The sequence below is a fragment of the Zingiber officinale genome, chromosome 9A, assembly GCF_018446385.1.
Source record: "Zingiber officinale cultivar Zhangliang chromosome 9A, Zo_v1.1, whole genome shotgun sequence".
Taxonomy (NCBI): domain Eukaryota; kingdom Viridiplantae; phylum Streptophyta; class Magnoliopsida; order Zingiberales; family Zingiberaceae; genus Zingiber; species Zingiber officinale.
The window spans coordinates 16,244,827-16,261,822 of NC_056002.1; the positions used below are offsets into that span (position 1 = coordinate 16,244,827).

Consider the following 16,996-nt stretch of genomic DNA (forward strand, 5'->3'; position numbering starts at 1 on the left):
TTAGAGAAAAAGTAAAATTTCTTATTAATTATAGTAATTTATTAATTTTAAAAAACCCAACACATTCATTTTAAAGTTTTTTTTTTTGTAAATGCAATTTCAATTACCGCAAACCAGAAAATTATTTTTTTATGGAATTAATGAAGAGTTAACTAATGAAGTGCATTGAGCATAAAAACATTAAATTCGATTTCATAAACAAGCACCTAAAGCACAAGTAAAATACATGATTAATTGCATTAAACTCCAATTTGGGCCTCGCGCTCAAGATCTTGACGTAGACGCCAATGGCGACAAGGTGGTTGCCGGAATATCGACCATGAAAGCCACAAAGATTGTTGGCAAAGTCGAAGTTGAAGAAGAAAGGCAACGCTTGTTTGCAGCCGAACGGGCCATAGGTCATCTTGTTGGTAGTGAACTCAAGTGACTTTATCGCCGCCTTGCAATGTTGGTTGAACACTCCGTAGCTTCCATTAATGGATGAAAGGTACTCATCTGGCGCAAAAGTAATCTGAAAAAGCAATATAATTCAGGTATTTAATAAAGAAATAATTCAAGAACAAAAGGAATAACCATAACAAAATTAAAGATAATATGATCTCAAATGGTTATAGGACTTAATTACAGAATCAAAGGTGTGCCCAACAGAGACAGTACCACCATGCCTTCCTCCGAGGCTTACTGTTCCATTTAGCTTGTAGGCCATTTGGATAAAGTTGATGCCATCTGCGTCATAACAGATGACGATCTGCTTCACATTACCTAAGCCTATTTCATCAAAGGTTACCCCACTCGAGTGTCCCCACGGCCCGATCTTAACAAAGCTCTCGTTCTTAAAGGTCCGGATCAGCAACTAATTGAAGTACAAGAAAGCAAATACAGCAAGAGAATAAGAATCAATATGAATATGAATGCTTACGTACGAGGTCCATCTTTGAAAACAGTTTTATCTTCTGTTCCTAATTAACGCAGAAATTTTGTTTGTGTCGGTTTGGGATCTCTTGCCTTTTATAATGTGCATATAAGATTTTGATAACGAAATGAAAATGAGAAGACGATGTGGATATCGAGATGTGTTTAGACTATAGCAAACAGAAGAGTGAATGCATGAAGCGTAAGATGAGAAGGCTGCGTGGGTATCAGAGGTCATCGTTAACTAATTAATCTTCAGTGGAGCTGTGGAGTACAAATTAAGCAATTTTAAAATGATCTAAAATTATTTTATTATACGATATTTTCTAATTGCATTTTCAAGTAAGAGAACTAATGGAGAGTTAATTAATAATGTAGGTGTATTACTGACAGGGATTAGCTGTAATTTGTATAAAATTTAATTTGGATTTTGAAGAATATAAATAGACTTGGATTTAATGAAGAGACTCGTAAGAATTCTTCTCTGCCTATGATACATAATTTCACCCACAATTAATGACGATAAAGATTTACATAAAAGTAATTTAACCATTGAAGTAACTTCAATAGGCAAACAAAAAAAGGGGCAGGGGGTGTAAATTAACTAAAAGAACTTTAATGAGCAAAGCACTATTGATCGAGCCCTCCCCCAAGTCATTGTGAATCGAGCCGCGGCCGAGAGGGGAAGTCACAAGCATTCGGGGGCGACGGGCGGCGTGGGAACTGTAGTGGCAGCATAGTGAGCGGCGGCGAAGAAGCGAAGTCGCAAGCTTTTAGCGGCGACGGGCGACATGGGAGCTGAGCGGCGGAGAGGGAAGAGAGGCGAGGTGCAGTTGGCGTGGAAGCAACAACATAGAAGCAAAGTCACGAGTGTTTAGTGGCAACGGGCGACGTGGGAGCGGCGGATAGGGAAGAGAGGAGAGGGTTTTAGAGCATCACAAATATTTATATCAGCAATTAAATATTTCACTCCCCAAGTAGACCTGACCACGGTTCGGAACCGATGGTTCGACGGCTCGGAATCGTCGGTTCGACGGTTCCAGGCAGGTCGATCCTTAACCTTAACCGCCCAAGACGGTTACGGTTCACGGTTCAGAACCGCCGATTCACGGTTCGGTTCACGGTTCGTCACGGTTCGCCACGATTCAAGATTAATATGTTAAAAAAAATTAAAAATGAAAAATTAAACATTAAACATTAAAAATTAGAAATTAAAATTTATTAAAAAAGGATTTGCACTTATTTAGCTTGCCTACGTATCCCTTTAGGGGAATCAAAGTCCACGTAGTTCTTTTACATTTTTATCCTTTTACATTTTCATTCACTTCCATTTCCTGTTCCTGTCGTATTTGTTCCTTCAGTATCAAAATCTTCAATTTCGTCATCTGCAAGTTGCATTTCTTGGATTCTTTTCTCCGCTCTGGTCCAATCGTCCAGTAATGCTTGGGCTTCCAATGAGTCCGGAGACAAAGTTGATCGTCGTTCATCTAATATGTTATCGCCGGCACTGAACGTCTGCTCCACAGCAACAGTTGACACAGGACAAGCTAAAATTTCTTTTGCGATCACGGAGAGAACGGGAAAGCTTTGAGCCTTCTGTGACCACCACTTTAAGATATCGAAGTTTTCGTTATCTGCTTCATTAAAATAAAAAAAAGTCGTAAAATAATTCTCAAGTTCCTGTGTGGAACTTGAGGATCCTCGTGGACGTTTTGTCCGTTCTTTTAATAAGAGTTGTGCTTTTGTAAGTTTTAAATTACTACTAATAGTTTGTTGAATTTCAGAAATATTAATTTGTGTTCCATATTTTGCATAATATTGATTATAAATATCATATAAATAAATTCTAACATTATATATAATATTAACTGGATCAGGGGAAGAAGAATCTTTAATTGGAATTAAAGCGTCATAATATAAAGTTAACATTTCTTGTAAAACTTCTAATTTAAATTTAGGATCTAAAGTAAATGTAATTAAATAAATTTCAGGAATTAAATAAAAATATTTTTCCCATTTAGTTTTCATAGCTAAGATGCAAGGAGATAAAGATTCATTATTAATATGCTCATTTAAAACTAATACTATATTAGAAAAATTTTCTAAAACTAATTTAGCAGTGGGATAATAAACACTGGAAAGTTGTTCGGTTGCATCATTAAATACTTTTAAAATTTCACAAATACTATTACAAATATTCCATTGTTGTGAAAATAAATATATATTAGTGTTAGTGTTTTGTGCAAAAAATGAACATAATAATTCTTTATATTGAAATGAATCTTGTAATAATTGGTATGTTGAATTCCAACGTATTGGTACATCACGTGGAAATTTTTTAGGTCTCATTCCATTAATTTTACAAAACCTACCCCATTGTTTCATTATAGATGGATGAGACCATAAATAAGAAATTGCAATTATAATTGGTTTAATATAACTTTCTAAAATTTTTAAACCATCTTGAACACATAAATTTAAAACACGACATACACAACGAATATGAAAAAATAAACCTCTAATAATAGGTTGACAAATAAATTTTAGATCATCTATACATGCGGTATTAGAACTAGCATTATCTAATGATATTGAAAATATTTTATGAGTTAAACCATATTCTTCTAAAATTAAACATAATAATTGTGCGATATTATGAGCATTATATGATTCATCAAAAACTCTATAAGCTAATAATCTTTTTTGGAGGTTCCAAGAGTTATCCATCCAATGGCAAGTCACACCCATATACGAATGTGTTTGCCAATGATCACTCCAAATATCGAAACATAAAGAAACTTTATTATCTAATTTACTAAATTCATCAATTAAATTCTTTTTTCCTTGTTTTACTAATTTTTTAATTGTACGAGTAAGTGTAGTCCTAGGAACACGTTTAGCACATGGATTAAGAGATTCTTTACAAAAATCTTCAAATGTGCATTTAGATATAAAACTAAAAGAAAGATGTTCTACGGAAACAAATTTAGCTAATGATTCTCTTAATTTATTATCCGAATATAAAAATAAATCGGAATCGGTACTACCGCTAGTTGAAGAAAATCTTGATAATTGTGTTTGAGAACGGTCGAGTCCATATTCCGTTTGATGCTTCGTTTCTACATGTCGTTTCAACGACCCATAGCCGCCGCCGGCTTGGAATTTGTAGGAAGCATTACAGTGCTTACATTTTGCACGCATTTCTCCCGACGGAAGAGTGACCTTCTCAAAATGTTTAGTAAAAATAGAAGACTTTAGAGGAGGAAGTTCCTGAACCTTAGAAGTAATTGCATCGGTACTTCCTTGTGTTTCGGGTGTCAGATTCGGAAGATGCTCGATCTCATCATCGGTGGATTGAATGTTGGGGTCCTCCTCCCGCGGATTCATTATTTGCTTTCCCTTCCGAGCTCGAGATGATGCACCTCCGCGGCCTCCTTCCATTGTAATTGAAAATTGAAAACGAAAGCGTGTAGAGATTAGAGAATACGAAAATGAGATTAAGAGTAGCGAAGATGTGTGTGAAAAATGATGAAATGAGCTCTCTATTTATAGAGTTTTGATAGTAACGGACACTAAATCATAGTCATTGATCAAAAAACGGTCAAATGATCCTAACCATTGAAAAAAATACTCAAAAAATCCTCCCAACGGCTACGAACCGCCGGTTAACCGGCGGTTCAAGCCGTTTAAAAAAAATAAAAATAAATTTTGCGGCTGAACCGCCGGTTCAACCCGCCGGTTAACCGGCGGTTCGCCGATTTTACAACCAATGAACCGAAACCGGTCCGGGCCAGACCCGGCCCGGGGTCGGGTCTTCTAAATCTCAAAATTTATTATTTTACAAATTAAATATTTATGGATCTCATTTATCAAATATTTCAATATCAAATATCTCATCAATTAAATATTTTATGAATTATTAAATTAATTTACATCAAATTTTACATTTAAATAAAATGAATTATATTTACCAATCTTTCAATTTAATATATTTCATCAATATTTTATAAATATTTTTTACTTAATATTTGTTTATATATTTTGATAATTATTCAATATAATTAATTTAATAATAATATTTTATTTAAACAAAAAGAGTATAAATGCAAATTTTAAAAACATAATACAACCTACATAAATATAAATATTTCACAAATTTAAAATTCTAATATACAAGCTCGGTTAATAAAACATAGAATGATGAATCATAAAAATTACAAACCATAATTAATTAATAAAATAAATAAATTCACTATATGTTCAATCTTTTTTTCTATTGCTCACATATCACTAGATGGTTATGAAGTTATTCATCTGTCATCCCTTGTGTGACCATTACGAAAAGTTGATGTGCTTAGATAAGTTTGTTCACTTACTGTTATTATACTCCAAATGTGCTACTAATTGTTGCACAACCTCATTCAATTCATTAATTAGACTACTTTTACTTTGTCTTTCCTCTTTACTGCATTCTGTCCCATTGGACGAGATTGGGTTTCTTTATCATCCACATCAATAGTTGTGTTAGGATTAAAAGAGTCAGTATGTGCATCTAATGATTTTGATGTCCTTTCTTTTTTTACAGCTCATCACCATGAGGATTGATGAGTGTACATCAGACTATGTTTTATAATCATCCACGCATGTTCATACAGAAAGTAGATTTAAAATTACTCTTATATTCTTCATGAGCCCACACAATCAAATTCTCATCGCTCTATTTGTTTGATCGATCATTGTACCCTTTATTGCAGCTAGATTCTATTATATCTTTTCACGATTTTTTTACCGAAGCCCAATGTTATTTTATTTTATCTGTAGTTCTCTTTTTAACTCTTATCTTGATTGGTATTATATAATATCATCACCTATTTTTAAAAAGACTCATTCTTCTTAATATTATCAACTATTGAATCTTCACTCAGGATTGTGTAGACTATTACATGAAGTTTATTATTTCCTATTGTCCATACTATAGTGTCTTAAAACCTAAATGCTCAATTAATAGGATTTACGTGATTAATTAAGAATTGAATTGAATTAATTAATTCAGCTAGCCAATAATTATGGAAATTGGATTAATCAAGTATATTAAGAAAATAGTAGAACATAAATAAATAAAAAAGTATAAAGACCTAATATTTATATAACCTATGTGTATAAATTTTTATATAAATTATTCATCTAATTAATATAGAAATAAAACATTAGTAACATATTATATATAATATAGAAATCTATAATTAAATAAAAATAAGAAAAATATAATATTAATATATTATATATGTACAACGTGTAACATATATATATATATTTTGATTCTGTCCGAACGTTGAATCGATGGACGCTGGGCACGTGGCACTCTTCGAACTGATGACGTGGATCTCTGATCGGCCGTAAGGGTCTCCGGCGAACCTGCAAGGAAGTCGGGCCGGGAAGGGGTTCCCGGTGACGACCCTCCGACGCTTAAGTCAGGCAAGAGGAAAATGATAGTGGCTTCAAAGATGTGAGATCGCGTGATTGCATACCTCCGTCGAAGTCTGAGGGCTCTTATATAGAGCTGTGGAAAGGCTTGTGCACACTTACCGAGGTGTACACGTGTCTTTTCCCATACCGTAGTACGGGCTTGCCAGAGAAGCATGCCTGACACCATACTGCTACAGTCCGAGCACCTTTCTGATGGGACAGCAGAACCTCCTACCGTAATATTCTGCGTATGGCGTGGTCGCCAAACATGCCTGTTGTTAGAATATGTTCCCCGATGTTTCCCTTGTCCTTTTGTCTCTTCTATCCCTGCGCCGAGCGTCCGGCCGCTCGACAGTCTCCAATCGTACGACCGGGAGGATTCCCGTGTCCCCTTGCCCTTATCTTCTTTTCCCCACGCCGAGTTCCCAGCCGCTCGGCTAGACGACCTTGTTCACCATGAGCGTTGGAAACCCGAGACCGTGTCGGGTTGTCTTTGATTCCGCATAAACCCCGTTCGGCCGGTCGGTCCCCCCTCTCCGGTCGGCCGTTTGACCTTTGATCTCCACGTGGCGTCGAGTCCCCTCAAAGGGGGTCCCTCGTCTGTACCTCTGGATCATATATATATATATATACTAAATTAATGTAGTTAATGACTTAGTATATAACAAAATGATTGCTCAATTAAGAAAGTCATTGGCTAGTATAGATTTAATTACAATTTTAGTAAACAATTGTATTAAGGAGATAGTAGAATACAAATAGATGTAAAATTTATAAAGACTTATAAATTTTATTATGGGTTATTCATTTAAACAATATAAAAGAAAATATAAATTTATGTGGTGCATACCAAATTAAATAAAAGATTAATAAAAATAATTAAGCATGGTAAACTACGGATTTTATGTAGATATATATGGAATTTTGGGATTTAATATCAATTTGATGACTTGGTATGCATATGAAATTAAATAACAATATAAGTTTCTATTTGGACTTAGTATAAAGTTTATAGAAAACAATACAAATGATTTAGCATCTATAAAATATATCTAGTATAAGAATTTACATAATTTAATAGATAAAATTTAGACCAAATCCTAAAACTTTCATCATATACAAAACCCTCATATAGAACTCTATCTTGTTTTTGGACTTGCCGCCTGTCCTAAGCCTCTCACCCCACCCAATTCCGTCGATGCTAGAACTCCAAGAGAAGACAACTAAAGGAGGGGTTGGTAGCTAAGATTTGAAGGCATGCTCTCAACTATGTTATTGCTTTAAATTAGTTTCTATGTCTAGTGAATTTGGGGTATAATAGGTTGAGGTGTAATTCTTTAGTTTAAGTTCTCTTCTTAAGTTTTAATGGTTTGTAATAATGAGGATTTCAGATTTATGAGGGGAAGTTCCCGCCCTAATTTGTTAACTATTGTTCATTATGTTTTCCTTTACAAATTGTGCATGTTCCTTAACTTGTAATGCTCTAGTTAGTTTCTATATGTTTGTGAATTTCGGGTACCATGGATTGTTGTATGATGCTCTAGTTTAAGTTTTCTTCTTAAGTTTTAAAGGTTAGTATGAATGGATGACTTCAGATTATTTGATGGATCCTTATGTTCTTTTGTAATTTTAGGAAGATGATACCATGGCTTAGGTTTCTCCCTCATCTCTACATGGAAGCTAGAGAATTATTTATGTTCCCTTTGATTTTAGAACTTGTAGGTTTTAGATTTCATAAAGGTAGGTTTATATTCTGTTTCTAAGAGTTATGTATTTGGATGTTGCATTCCAATTTGAGCCACGCTTCTAGTTGTATTCCATTAGAAGATAAGAAACTTTTCCATGCTTAATTCCACTTACAAAACTAGTAAATTTAATATTCATAAGTGTAGTTTCAAATTCTGTTTTTAAGAGTTAAGTACTTGAATGTTGCACTACAATTTGGGTCATGCATCTAGTTGTTTTCCATTAGAAGATAGGCAACTTTTTCATGCTTAATTCAACTTACAAAACTAGTAGATTTCATGTTCATAAGTGTAGTTTTGAATTATGTCTTAGGAATTATGTACTTGGATGTTGCACTACAATTTGGGTCATACTTCTAGTTACTTTCCATTAGAAGATACAATACTTTTCTATGCCCAATTCACCTTATAAAACTAGTAAATTTCAGATTTATAAGAGAAGGTTTTTAAATTCAGTTTTGGGGGTCATATTCATCATGATGTCTCCCTACGATTTCTTCATGTTTCCTCATATCATGCTTTATTTTAGTTCCTCAAGTTCATGAATGTTTAGGAACTTTAAATGAGTTTTCGGTTTTGAGTTATGTTTTATGTATCATGATGACTATATATGCTACATCTAGGTTTTAGACCTCTAGATTAGGCAAGTTCATGTTGCTTCTTATTTTGATAACCTTAAATGCTCATGAAATTAACCCACTTACGATGATGCATCTATTAATAATTGCATTACATGCTTAGGTAGTGATCATGTTTATGTGTATGTTTGTGCTTATGCTTATGTCTATGTTTATGGAATGAACGTGGTTAGTTGCAATCGGGACCTAAGCCCGGGAAGCGTACCAAATCTTACTATGCGTTAAGTTATGAACCGGGGACCTAAGCTTAGGGAGCTTATCAAATTATGTTATGGGATGGTGGTATGATCTGGGGACTTACTCCCGGTGAGCGCCCCAGAATCAATAAGTCATGTTCTGGGATGGTGGTATGATCCGGGGACTTACATCCGGTGAGCGCGTCAGAATCAATCAAGTTATGTTCTAGGATGGTGGTATGATCCGAGGACTTACGCTCAGTGAGCATGCCATAATAATAAGGGCTCCGGTCCAAAGTTTGAACCTCTACCAACCTAGCGCTAGGGTAATTGTTTGATCAATAACTTATGTTACAGTACTGCTAAGTGTATCCAAGCCACCACAACAATATATTTATAAGTACACAGGCAAGTGTGTTCAAGTCATGTTCATGTTTATGCCTGCGTTTACTCTTATGTGTATGTTTATGTTTATGCTTATGTTTATAGTTATGCTATGCTTGAGCCTATGCCTATGGACATGCTCATGATCAAATCTATCATTATGCCTAGTTCACTTACCATGCTTACATTTATGCTCTTATGCTTAAGTAGCTGCCTATGCTTATATTTATAGTACGTTAGTAGGAAGGTCCCGAGTTACCTAGAATGTGGTTTCCCTTAGTATACTAGATTATAGGTGCTAACTATTGCATAATAGGATTTTGGATATGCTGAGTCACTCGACTCATAGACTTTAACCTTTCTTTTTCAAACAAGGGAACAAATGAGACAGAAGACATTGACCAGTGAGTCAGCTAGGAACAATGGCAGTATAACTTAAAGACCTTTCAGTTTAAATTTCACATTTAGCTATGTTTTTTCCGAATCATCTATGTAATTTTATTTGAACTAATAAACCGCTATGGAAGCATGAGCAAGTTGTTGGCGCTACTCAAAATTCCGTTCTGTTTCCCCTGTACAAAAATTTGTACAAGCACAGAACTTTTCCTAGCAACCTATGTGCTTTTCAGAAGTTAAACATGGATTACAAACGAAACTTAACATTATTAATCCAAGTTCAACCCATGTGTTCATCAGAAGTTAAACCATATTATAGAAGTTGATTAAATATCTATTTCAAGGATTGACTTCCAGGTCGTTGGCGAGACACTCGATCATCTTAGGTATGAGATCATCCACCACTTCCTAGTCAAAGCCTTTCAAAGAAATTGAATATTTAAACCCCTTACAGTAAACCCTAGGTTAAACTACAGAGACCTCAATCAAAGCACAAGATCGCTAGCCTCTTGTGTTGGTACTTCAGGATCCATACAAAGGAAAAATAGACTAGTACACAACGGAAACAATTAACTAGTTATACCTTTTTTTTGTAGCTTAAAGACCTCTTGATCTTCTGCTATATTCCTCTCCTTCTCTTGGACGTCGTGTGGGCGACGATCTACCAAGATGCAAAAACCACCCAAGTCCTTCTTTCTTCCAAGACTTTCGGCCACCAAGGGATCAAAGCTAGGAACACCACCTCTTGTTCTTCTTTCTTCCTTGCAACCCACCGGCCACAAGATGGTTGAAGCCTCTTGATGCTGCCGGCCTTAGGTGAGAAAGCAAAGGGAGAATAAGGATATGAGGGGGCCGACCACAAGGAGAATAGAAGAGGAATAGAAATTGTGTAGATGATTATTTTCTCTAAGGCACCATCTATCCTCTTTTATAATCCTTGGTAATGGCTAAAAAGAAAAGATTTTAACAACAATTAAAATCTCTCTTTTAAATTTTCTATTGTGGATGGCTATAAAAGGAAAGTTTTAAAATTAAAAATCTCTCTTTTAAACATTGTAGATGGCTACAAAAAGGAAAGATTTTTAAAATTAAAACCATTCTTTTAAATCATGGTTACAAAAAAGGAAAGCTTTAACAAAAATAAAATCTCTCTTTTAAACCATTGTAGATGACTACAAAAGAAAATATTTTTTAAATTTAAAACTCTCTTTTAAAACCATGTGGATGACTTCAAAAAAAGAAAGTTCTTAAAATTTAAAATATCTTTTTTAAAACATTGTAGATGGCTACAAAAAGAATGATTTTAAAAAAAATTAAAAACTCACTTTTAAACCCATCTTGGCCTGCCCCTTGCTTGGGCACCAAGCAAGGATGTGGCAGGCCATAAGGATGACTTAGGTGGATGCGAGGCTTTATACTTAGAGGCTACAACAGGGACCTAAAGGAGGAATTGATTTTGGCCTTCTGATAAGCTTGAGCTTCTTGTGTTCGACCCGAACACCCAACTCAAGTTCATCAATAATAACTCATACCACTAAAGAGTTATTATTGAACCACTGCACCAATCCCTTATTACATTATGGGCTCCTTCTTATTATGAGTGTGTTAATCTCCCTGTGTTTAAGATATCGAATGCCCATTAATTAAATGAGTTACTGACAACTCACTTAATTAACATCTAGCTTCAAGAGTAGTACCACTCAACTTTATTGTCATATCAAAACTAAGTCCACTTGCAGTGTTTACATGACAATCCTTATGAGCTCCTCAAGGGGATATCATCATCCTAATAAATAGGACACAATTTTCTTCTATAATCAACAACACACCATATAAATAATATTATTTCCCAACTTATCGAGCCTATTGATTTAACAAATAAATCTCACCCTTTGATAAATTAAAGAAATAAATACTAAGTAGATGTGCTTATTATTATATCGGGATTATGAGTATGCATATTCATAATAACAGAGGTTCTGTTCTTTTATGTAGTCATTATAAAAGGAACAACCTCAAATGGTCCTGCTCTATATACATATAGTATACTAGTGTAATTTTATAGTCAAGATAAATTAGTACCAAATTACACTACAATCATTCCAATGGTTTGTCCCAATCCATCTTGGTTGTGAGCTTCTATTTATAATTTATAAGGAATTGATAACATGATCTTCTGTGTGACACCACATACCATGTTATCTACAATATAAATTAAATGGACAACTGTATTTAACTAAATGTAGACATTTGACCAATGTGATTCTCATTTCAAAATAAATGTTTATACAAAAAGCTAGGCTTTTAGTATACATTCTAACACAAGTAACACCCACAATTCTATTTATGAATTGAAAAAAAACTAGGAGCGTTACAATTGGTATCAAAGCAAAAGTTCTGGGAAAGGTTGTGCCTACTACCAGTTCCGAGAAGCTCACGAGGTCAAGCTTCAAGTACTTAAGTCTGTAAGTTAAAGATTTATATCTTACATGTTTATTTTGATGTTAATTAGAGACTTGATGGATAAGTAGACAAGGTTTAAACTTCAATTAATTTCATGGTAGTTTGACTACTTAGCTATGCCTCCTAAGCGTTACAACCACAGGGACACCATCACAAGGGCTAGGTAACCGTAGATGCTATAATGTATTTTACCTAGCTGAGATAGATCAACCCACGATTTAAAATTAAAAGTAAAAATTACTGATTCTATTAAACAGACAAAATACAAAAGATAGTCATTATAAGACACTAACAAAATAAATAAGGAATATCAACACAACAAAATGAAGTACTACAAATGACCCTTCCCCAACCTAAGGACTTATAATGTAAGGTCTCACGAGCGTAATTAATAAAATTATTTATGAAATTTTCTAAGGTCACATGAACACTAATTAAGGGATTAATTATAAAATTTTCTATGAATATTAGGAATTTTTTAGAATTTTAAATGAGCTTGTAGGACACGTTTAAGGGGATAGATGTATGAAGCTGGAAGGAAGCATATGATACCCTAATTAAGTTAGGAGTTGATTAACCTTAATTACCCTAAGTTAATGGCCAAATAACCTAAGTATAAAAGTATCAACCATTGTTTTCCGAATCCTCTGCCACACTTCACAACCCGAATCGTCGACCCCCTCTTCTCGCCAGCTCTGCCATCTCGATGGAGCTTCCACCCTGCCGTCTCGAGCTCCTGTCAAGTGCCACATCTCACAACCGACTACCGCGGAGGAAGTCACAGATGAACAAGGGTTCGTTCGATGCAACATCACAAAATGAAGGCTCTCGGAGACGACGAGAGGAAGGGCAAAGCAAGGGAAAGGCAAGTTCTCTCCAATATGTTGGTATGAGGTCTGTGAGGTGAGGATTTAGTTCTTGTGAGGGTTGATGTGCTTGTTTGCTGCCGGATTGATTGACGGTGTCGTGATTCAAATTTCCTTGTTGTTATTGCTTTGTTGCATGTTCTTTTCTAAGATTTATAATGGATCTTGATGTTCGTAACTGGGAAGGGGTTATTTTGGCTTTGTCTTTATAATTCGAGTTGGGGATCAGGTTATGGGTAGTCTTTGCAGGTGCATTTCCTCCATGTCGGTATGATCCAAGGGGGTAAGGGTTAAACACTTTGGAGAAGTTGATATGCTTCATTTTATGTTATGCGATTGTAGGAGTAGGTTCCGATTCATTTTCTTTCTTGTTGTTCTTGCTCCATTTTGCGATTGAGTTCTGCTTCCAGTTGCAAATTTGGCGTTTGCGATTGTAATCGATGTCGTTCTATTCCTTTTGGTTTGCTCGAGCTCATGACAGTATCTTTGGTTTTTGTTCGATTTCTCTTATGATAGCTGAGTTCCGGGATCAAGATCTTAATGTTTTGGTCGGTTTTGTTGATGTTTTGTTCCCTTCTAGTGTTTATGGAAGTTACGGACAATATGTTGAAGGCTTTGTTCACCTATTGTTTATGAAATGTTGGATTGATCTGGAAGGTAGGAGTTCGATTCAATGTTGTTTTGTATATTGAATTACTATGGGTTGGTGTGGATTCAATTCATTGTGATTCTGTTTCACCGAAATGCAACGGATTTGTGCATATTTTGGGAATTGATTTGGTAGATTTTAGTGTGTTTCCATGGTGGTTTCATGTTCCCGTGGGTTCTAGAATTCCAGGATTGTGTAGTTTGATTGGAGTTTGATTCGATGGTGATCTTGGCTTCTACTGATTTAGCTGCAACTTTGTGGTTCTTTCTTCTTGTGATGATTTCGGATTTCTTTTCCTTTAGACAGAAACAAGGTAGCAACATGTTTTTGGTTGTTTCCTTTCAAGTATTGATATATGTTTAGGTGTTGAATTTCCATTTCTTATCGCTCTCTTTCGTGGATACATGTTTCTGTGGTCTTCTTATAAGGTTAGAATGTTTATAGAATGAATGAAATGAGCTATTAATATATGTATACTGTGGATAGATGTAACGGCCGAAAATTCTCAAAGTAATTTTAGAAATATTCTATGATTTTTCTGGAATTTTAGAATATTTTTATGAAATTTTTGGAGTAGCAGAGGTAGCAAAAATAAATGAAAACATAAAACAACTTAAGCGAGAATCGAACCCGAGACCTATGGACTCTATGTCATATAGGGTGATTCTAGTAACCAAGGGGCCCAGCAGGGGTGTGCTGAAAGAAGAGGAGAACAATTCTATTTAAGATTTAGTTGGGTGGTATAAATCACTTAATATAAATAGGAAATTAAGAGAGGAATTATTATTTTCCAATCGGCAATTCTCTTTTCTCCTCAAACCCTCACCGCCGAACTCTCTCTCTCCCTCACCTCTCGGCGCCCAAGGCCAAGGAGACCAAGGTTTCATCCCTAGGAGCGTAGGAGCACCTTCCGGCGACAATTCCGGCACGAGGACGCTCCCCTCCGCGAGAAGGAAGCGTAGACGCAAGAGGATCGCCGAAACGATCATCGTCTCCGGAAATCTAGCGATCGGATTGTAAGGATATCTAGCGCAGGATGTAAGTAACCCCTCACCTGTAGTATAAGTAGCTAATTATATGTTTCTATGCCCTTAGTTGCATTTATGTTCTCAGTTTAGACATATGCAGAATTAGAGAACACCAAGTGCTCGATAAAATGCCTAGAATAGTTAAGTGCTACCGTAAGCATTTTTAATAGCTCAGTTAAATGCTTTAGATGCATTTTAATTAGCAAATACAGCCTTGCTTCAGTGATATAGGACTACGGTCCAATGGGTGGGTTCCCACAGTCACCTCTAGGTTCAGATAACCTACCTCTAGGTTCAGATAACCTAGTAAAAGCAAAATATGATAAATCAGTTTATAAACAGTATTTTACTTTATCAGTGGCACTGTACTGGACTTCAGTTGTCCTTGGGTTGGACTCCCATAGTCGTCCCTAGGTTTAGATAACCTAGTAACCCTACTAGATTCGGGACTTGCTACCTCGGGCCTAGTTAGGGATGCGCACACAGCAAGTACAGTTGCCGGGCCTATCAGCAGCATGCTTAGTATTTTTATCTATTTACGAAAATAGTTTTCAACTTCACAAAACAAATAAGTGGATTCAGCTTAGCTTAAGTTCAGTTTCGATTGATATAGCAGGTAGCTCTATGTTTAGTTCTTGATTGCCATGATTTACATGCTCATGTGCCATGTTTTAACATTTCTAGTATGATTCTCAGCTTGCATATCAGCATAGCATCTTTTAAAAAGCATGATTTCTGTAAATGCATGTTTTTGTGAGGTAGATGGTTTCTTACTAAGCTCCCAAGCTTATAGTTACATTTTCCTTATACTGCAGATAAGGGTAAAGGAAAGATGGAATAACGGAGGCTGGAGGCAATGCGATGAAGATGTGTGTGAGCAGGAACTTGGAATGAAGATCTTTGGGGGAGACTAGCAAACTAAGAACTTAGTACTCTTATAGTATTACTTTTCTGCACTCTTAGATGTTTAAATGTCTTGATTCATGAAAGTATGTACCAAGTTATGCTTAAATTGTTATTTGTCATGTTAGTAGATAGCTAGCTATGAGTAATGGCATACCCAGTAGTAGTGTTATGGTTGTAGTTGAATTTCTGAAAATTCTATACGAGATCGGGTCTGATTTTTGCGGAAATTAGAAACCCAATCGATCAGCCGATCGATTGGAAGAAGTCCCCGCGTACAGAATGCTAGGGAGTCGATTAGCTGATCGATTGGGGAGCCCTCGATCGATCAGCTGATCGATCGAAACGCGATATGTCGCATACAGAGAGCTGATGAGTCGATCAGCTGATCGATCGGCCATGGATCGATCAGCCGATCGATCGGCCATGGATCGATCAGCCGATCGATCGGCCATGGATCGATCAGCCGATCGATCGGGATTTTAATTCCCACAAACAGAGAACCTCTGAATCGATCATTGGATCGATTGGCCAGACTGGATCGATCAGCCGATCGATCCAGACTTGACTCCGCGTACAGTAGCGAGTTGAGTCGATCAGTGGATCGATCAGCCAGCTCCAATCGATCAGCCGATCGATTGGAATATCTGATTTCAGCCAGAAGTGCCAAAATTCAGATTTTAACCAAACAAGACGTTAAGTCCCCTCCTTTAGCATGTGTACAACTTTAGAAGTATACTTTAAGAATAATTTCCAGAGTTCATAGTAAATAGTAGAGACTTTTAATAAGTGCAGTCTTTTCCTTTTTTGCACAAGAATAGTTAGCGTAATGTAACCCCCGACCTTACAGCTTAGTCAGTAGGAGGTGGGGCGTTACAGAGTGGTATCAGAGCAAGTTCCATACTTCCTCACACACACATCTGCATTGAACCTGCAGCTTCCAAGTAAGAATACCTCTCTCTCTATTTATGTTTTGTTTGCTTTGATGTTTATAGATGACTAGAGCTTGTTTATATATGATAACATCTAACATGATAATAGTAGTTATGTACCAATGATTGTATTAGTTATGTATGTCCTCTATTTCTCTAGAAAATGGTACGAGGACGCCCAGCTAGAAAGACACCAGCTACTGAGCCCCAACATGAGGCAGGCAGCTCAGTGCCTCCCCCAAACCTTATAGAGGTAGTGGCTCAGTTACAGAAGCAACTAGCTGAACAGCAACAGGAGATAGCCACCCTAAGGGCTAATCAGTAGAACACTCCCACTGTCACTCCAGAACCTAACCTAGCGACCCCAGTGGTGATAGAGGTTCCACCAGTCCAACCTGCAGCACCAGTAGCCCCAGCAGCAGGGGCAAGGAGAGAAGC

General features: G+C 36.1%; 1 protein-coding gene and 1 long non-coding RNA gene across 2 annotated transcripts; one reads left to right on the plus strand and one right to left on the minus strand.

The window, feature by feature from the left end:
- Positions 1 to 137: 137 nt before the first annotated feature.
- On the minus strand, positions 138 to 1,705 carry LOC122019063 (jacalin-related lectin 3-like). Its single transcript, XM_042576571.1, has 4 exons — positions 1,637 to 1,705; positions 626 to 853; positions 227 to 511; positions 138 to 152 (listed from the first exon to the last, which is right to left on the minus strand). The coding sequence occupies exons 1-4, from the start codon at positions 1,703 to 1,705 to the stop codon at positions 138 to 140; spliced, it is 597 nt and encodes a 198-aa protein (XP_042432505.1).
- Positions 1,706 to 12,831: 11,126 nt separating this feature from the next.
- LOC122021239 lies at positions 12,832 to 15,760 on the plus strand. The gene is made up of 2 exons (XR_006122481.1): positions 12,832 to 13,083; positions 15,539 to 15,760. It is a non-coding gene; the product is annotated as an uncharacterized LOC122021239 (long non-coding RNA).
- The last annotated feature ends 1,236 nt before the right edge of the window (positions 15,761 to 16,996 follow it).

What these genes read in the sequence shown, in the direction of transcription:
- LOC122019063 (XM_042576571.1), bottom strand. Translation starts at nt 1,705, where the DNA reads ATGTCGCCCGTCGCCGCTAAAAGCTTGCGACTTCGCTTCTTCGCCGCC. An exon ending in CTCACTATGCTGCCACTACA is followed by an intron (nt 854 to 1,636) that starts GTTCCCACGCCG and finishes TACTTCAATTAG; the next exon opens with TTGCTGATCCGGACCTTTAA. An exon ending in TTGGGCACACCTTTGATTCT is followed by an intron (nt 512 to 625) that starts GTAATTAAGTCC and finishes TTGCTTTTTCAG; the next exon opens with ATTACTTTTGCGCCAGATGA.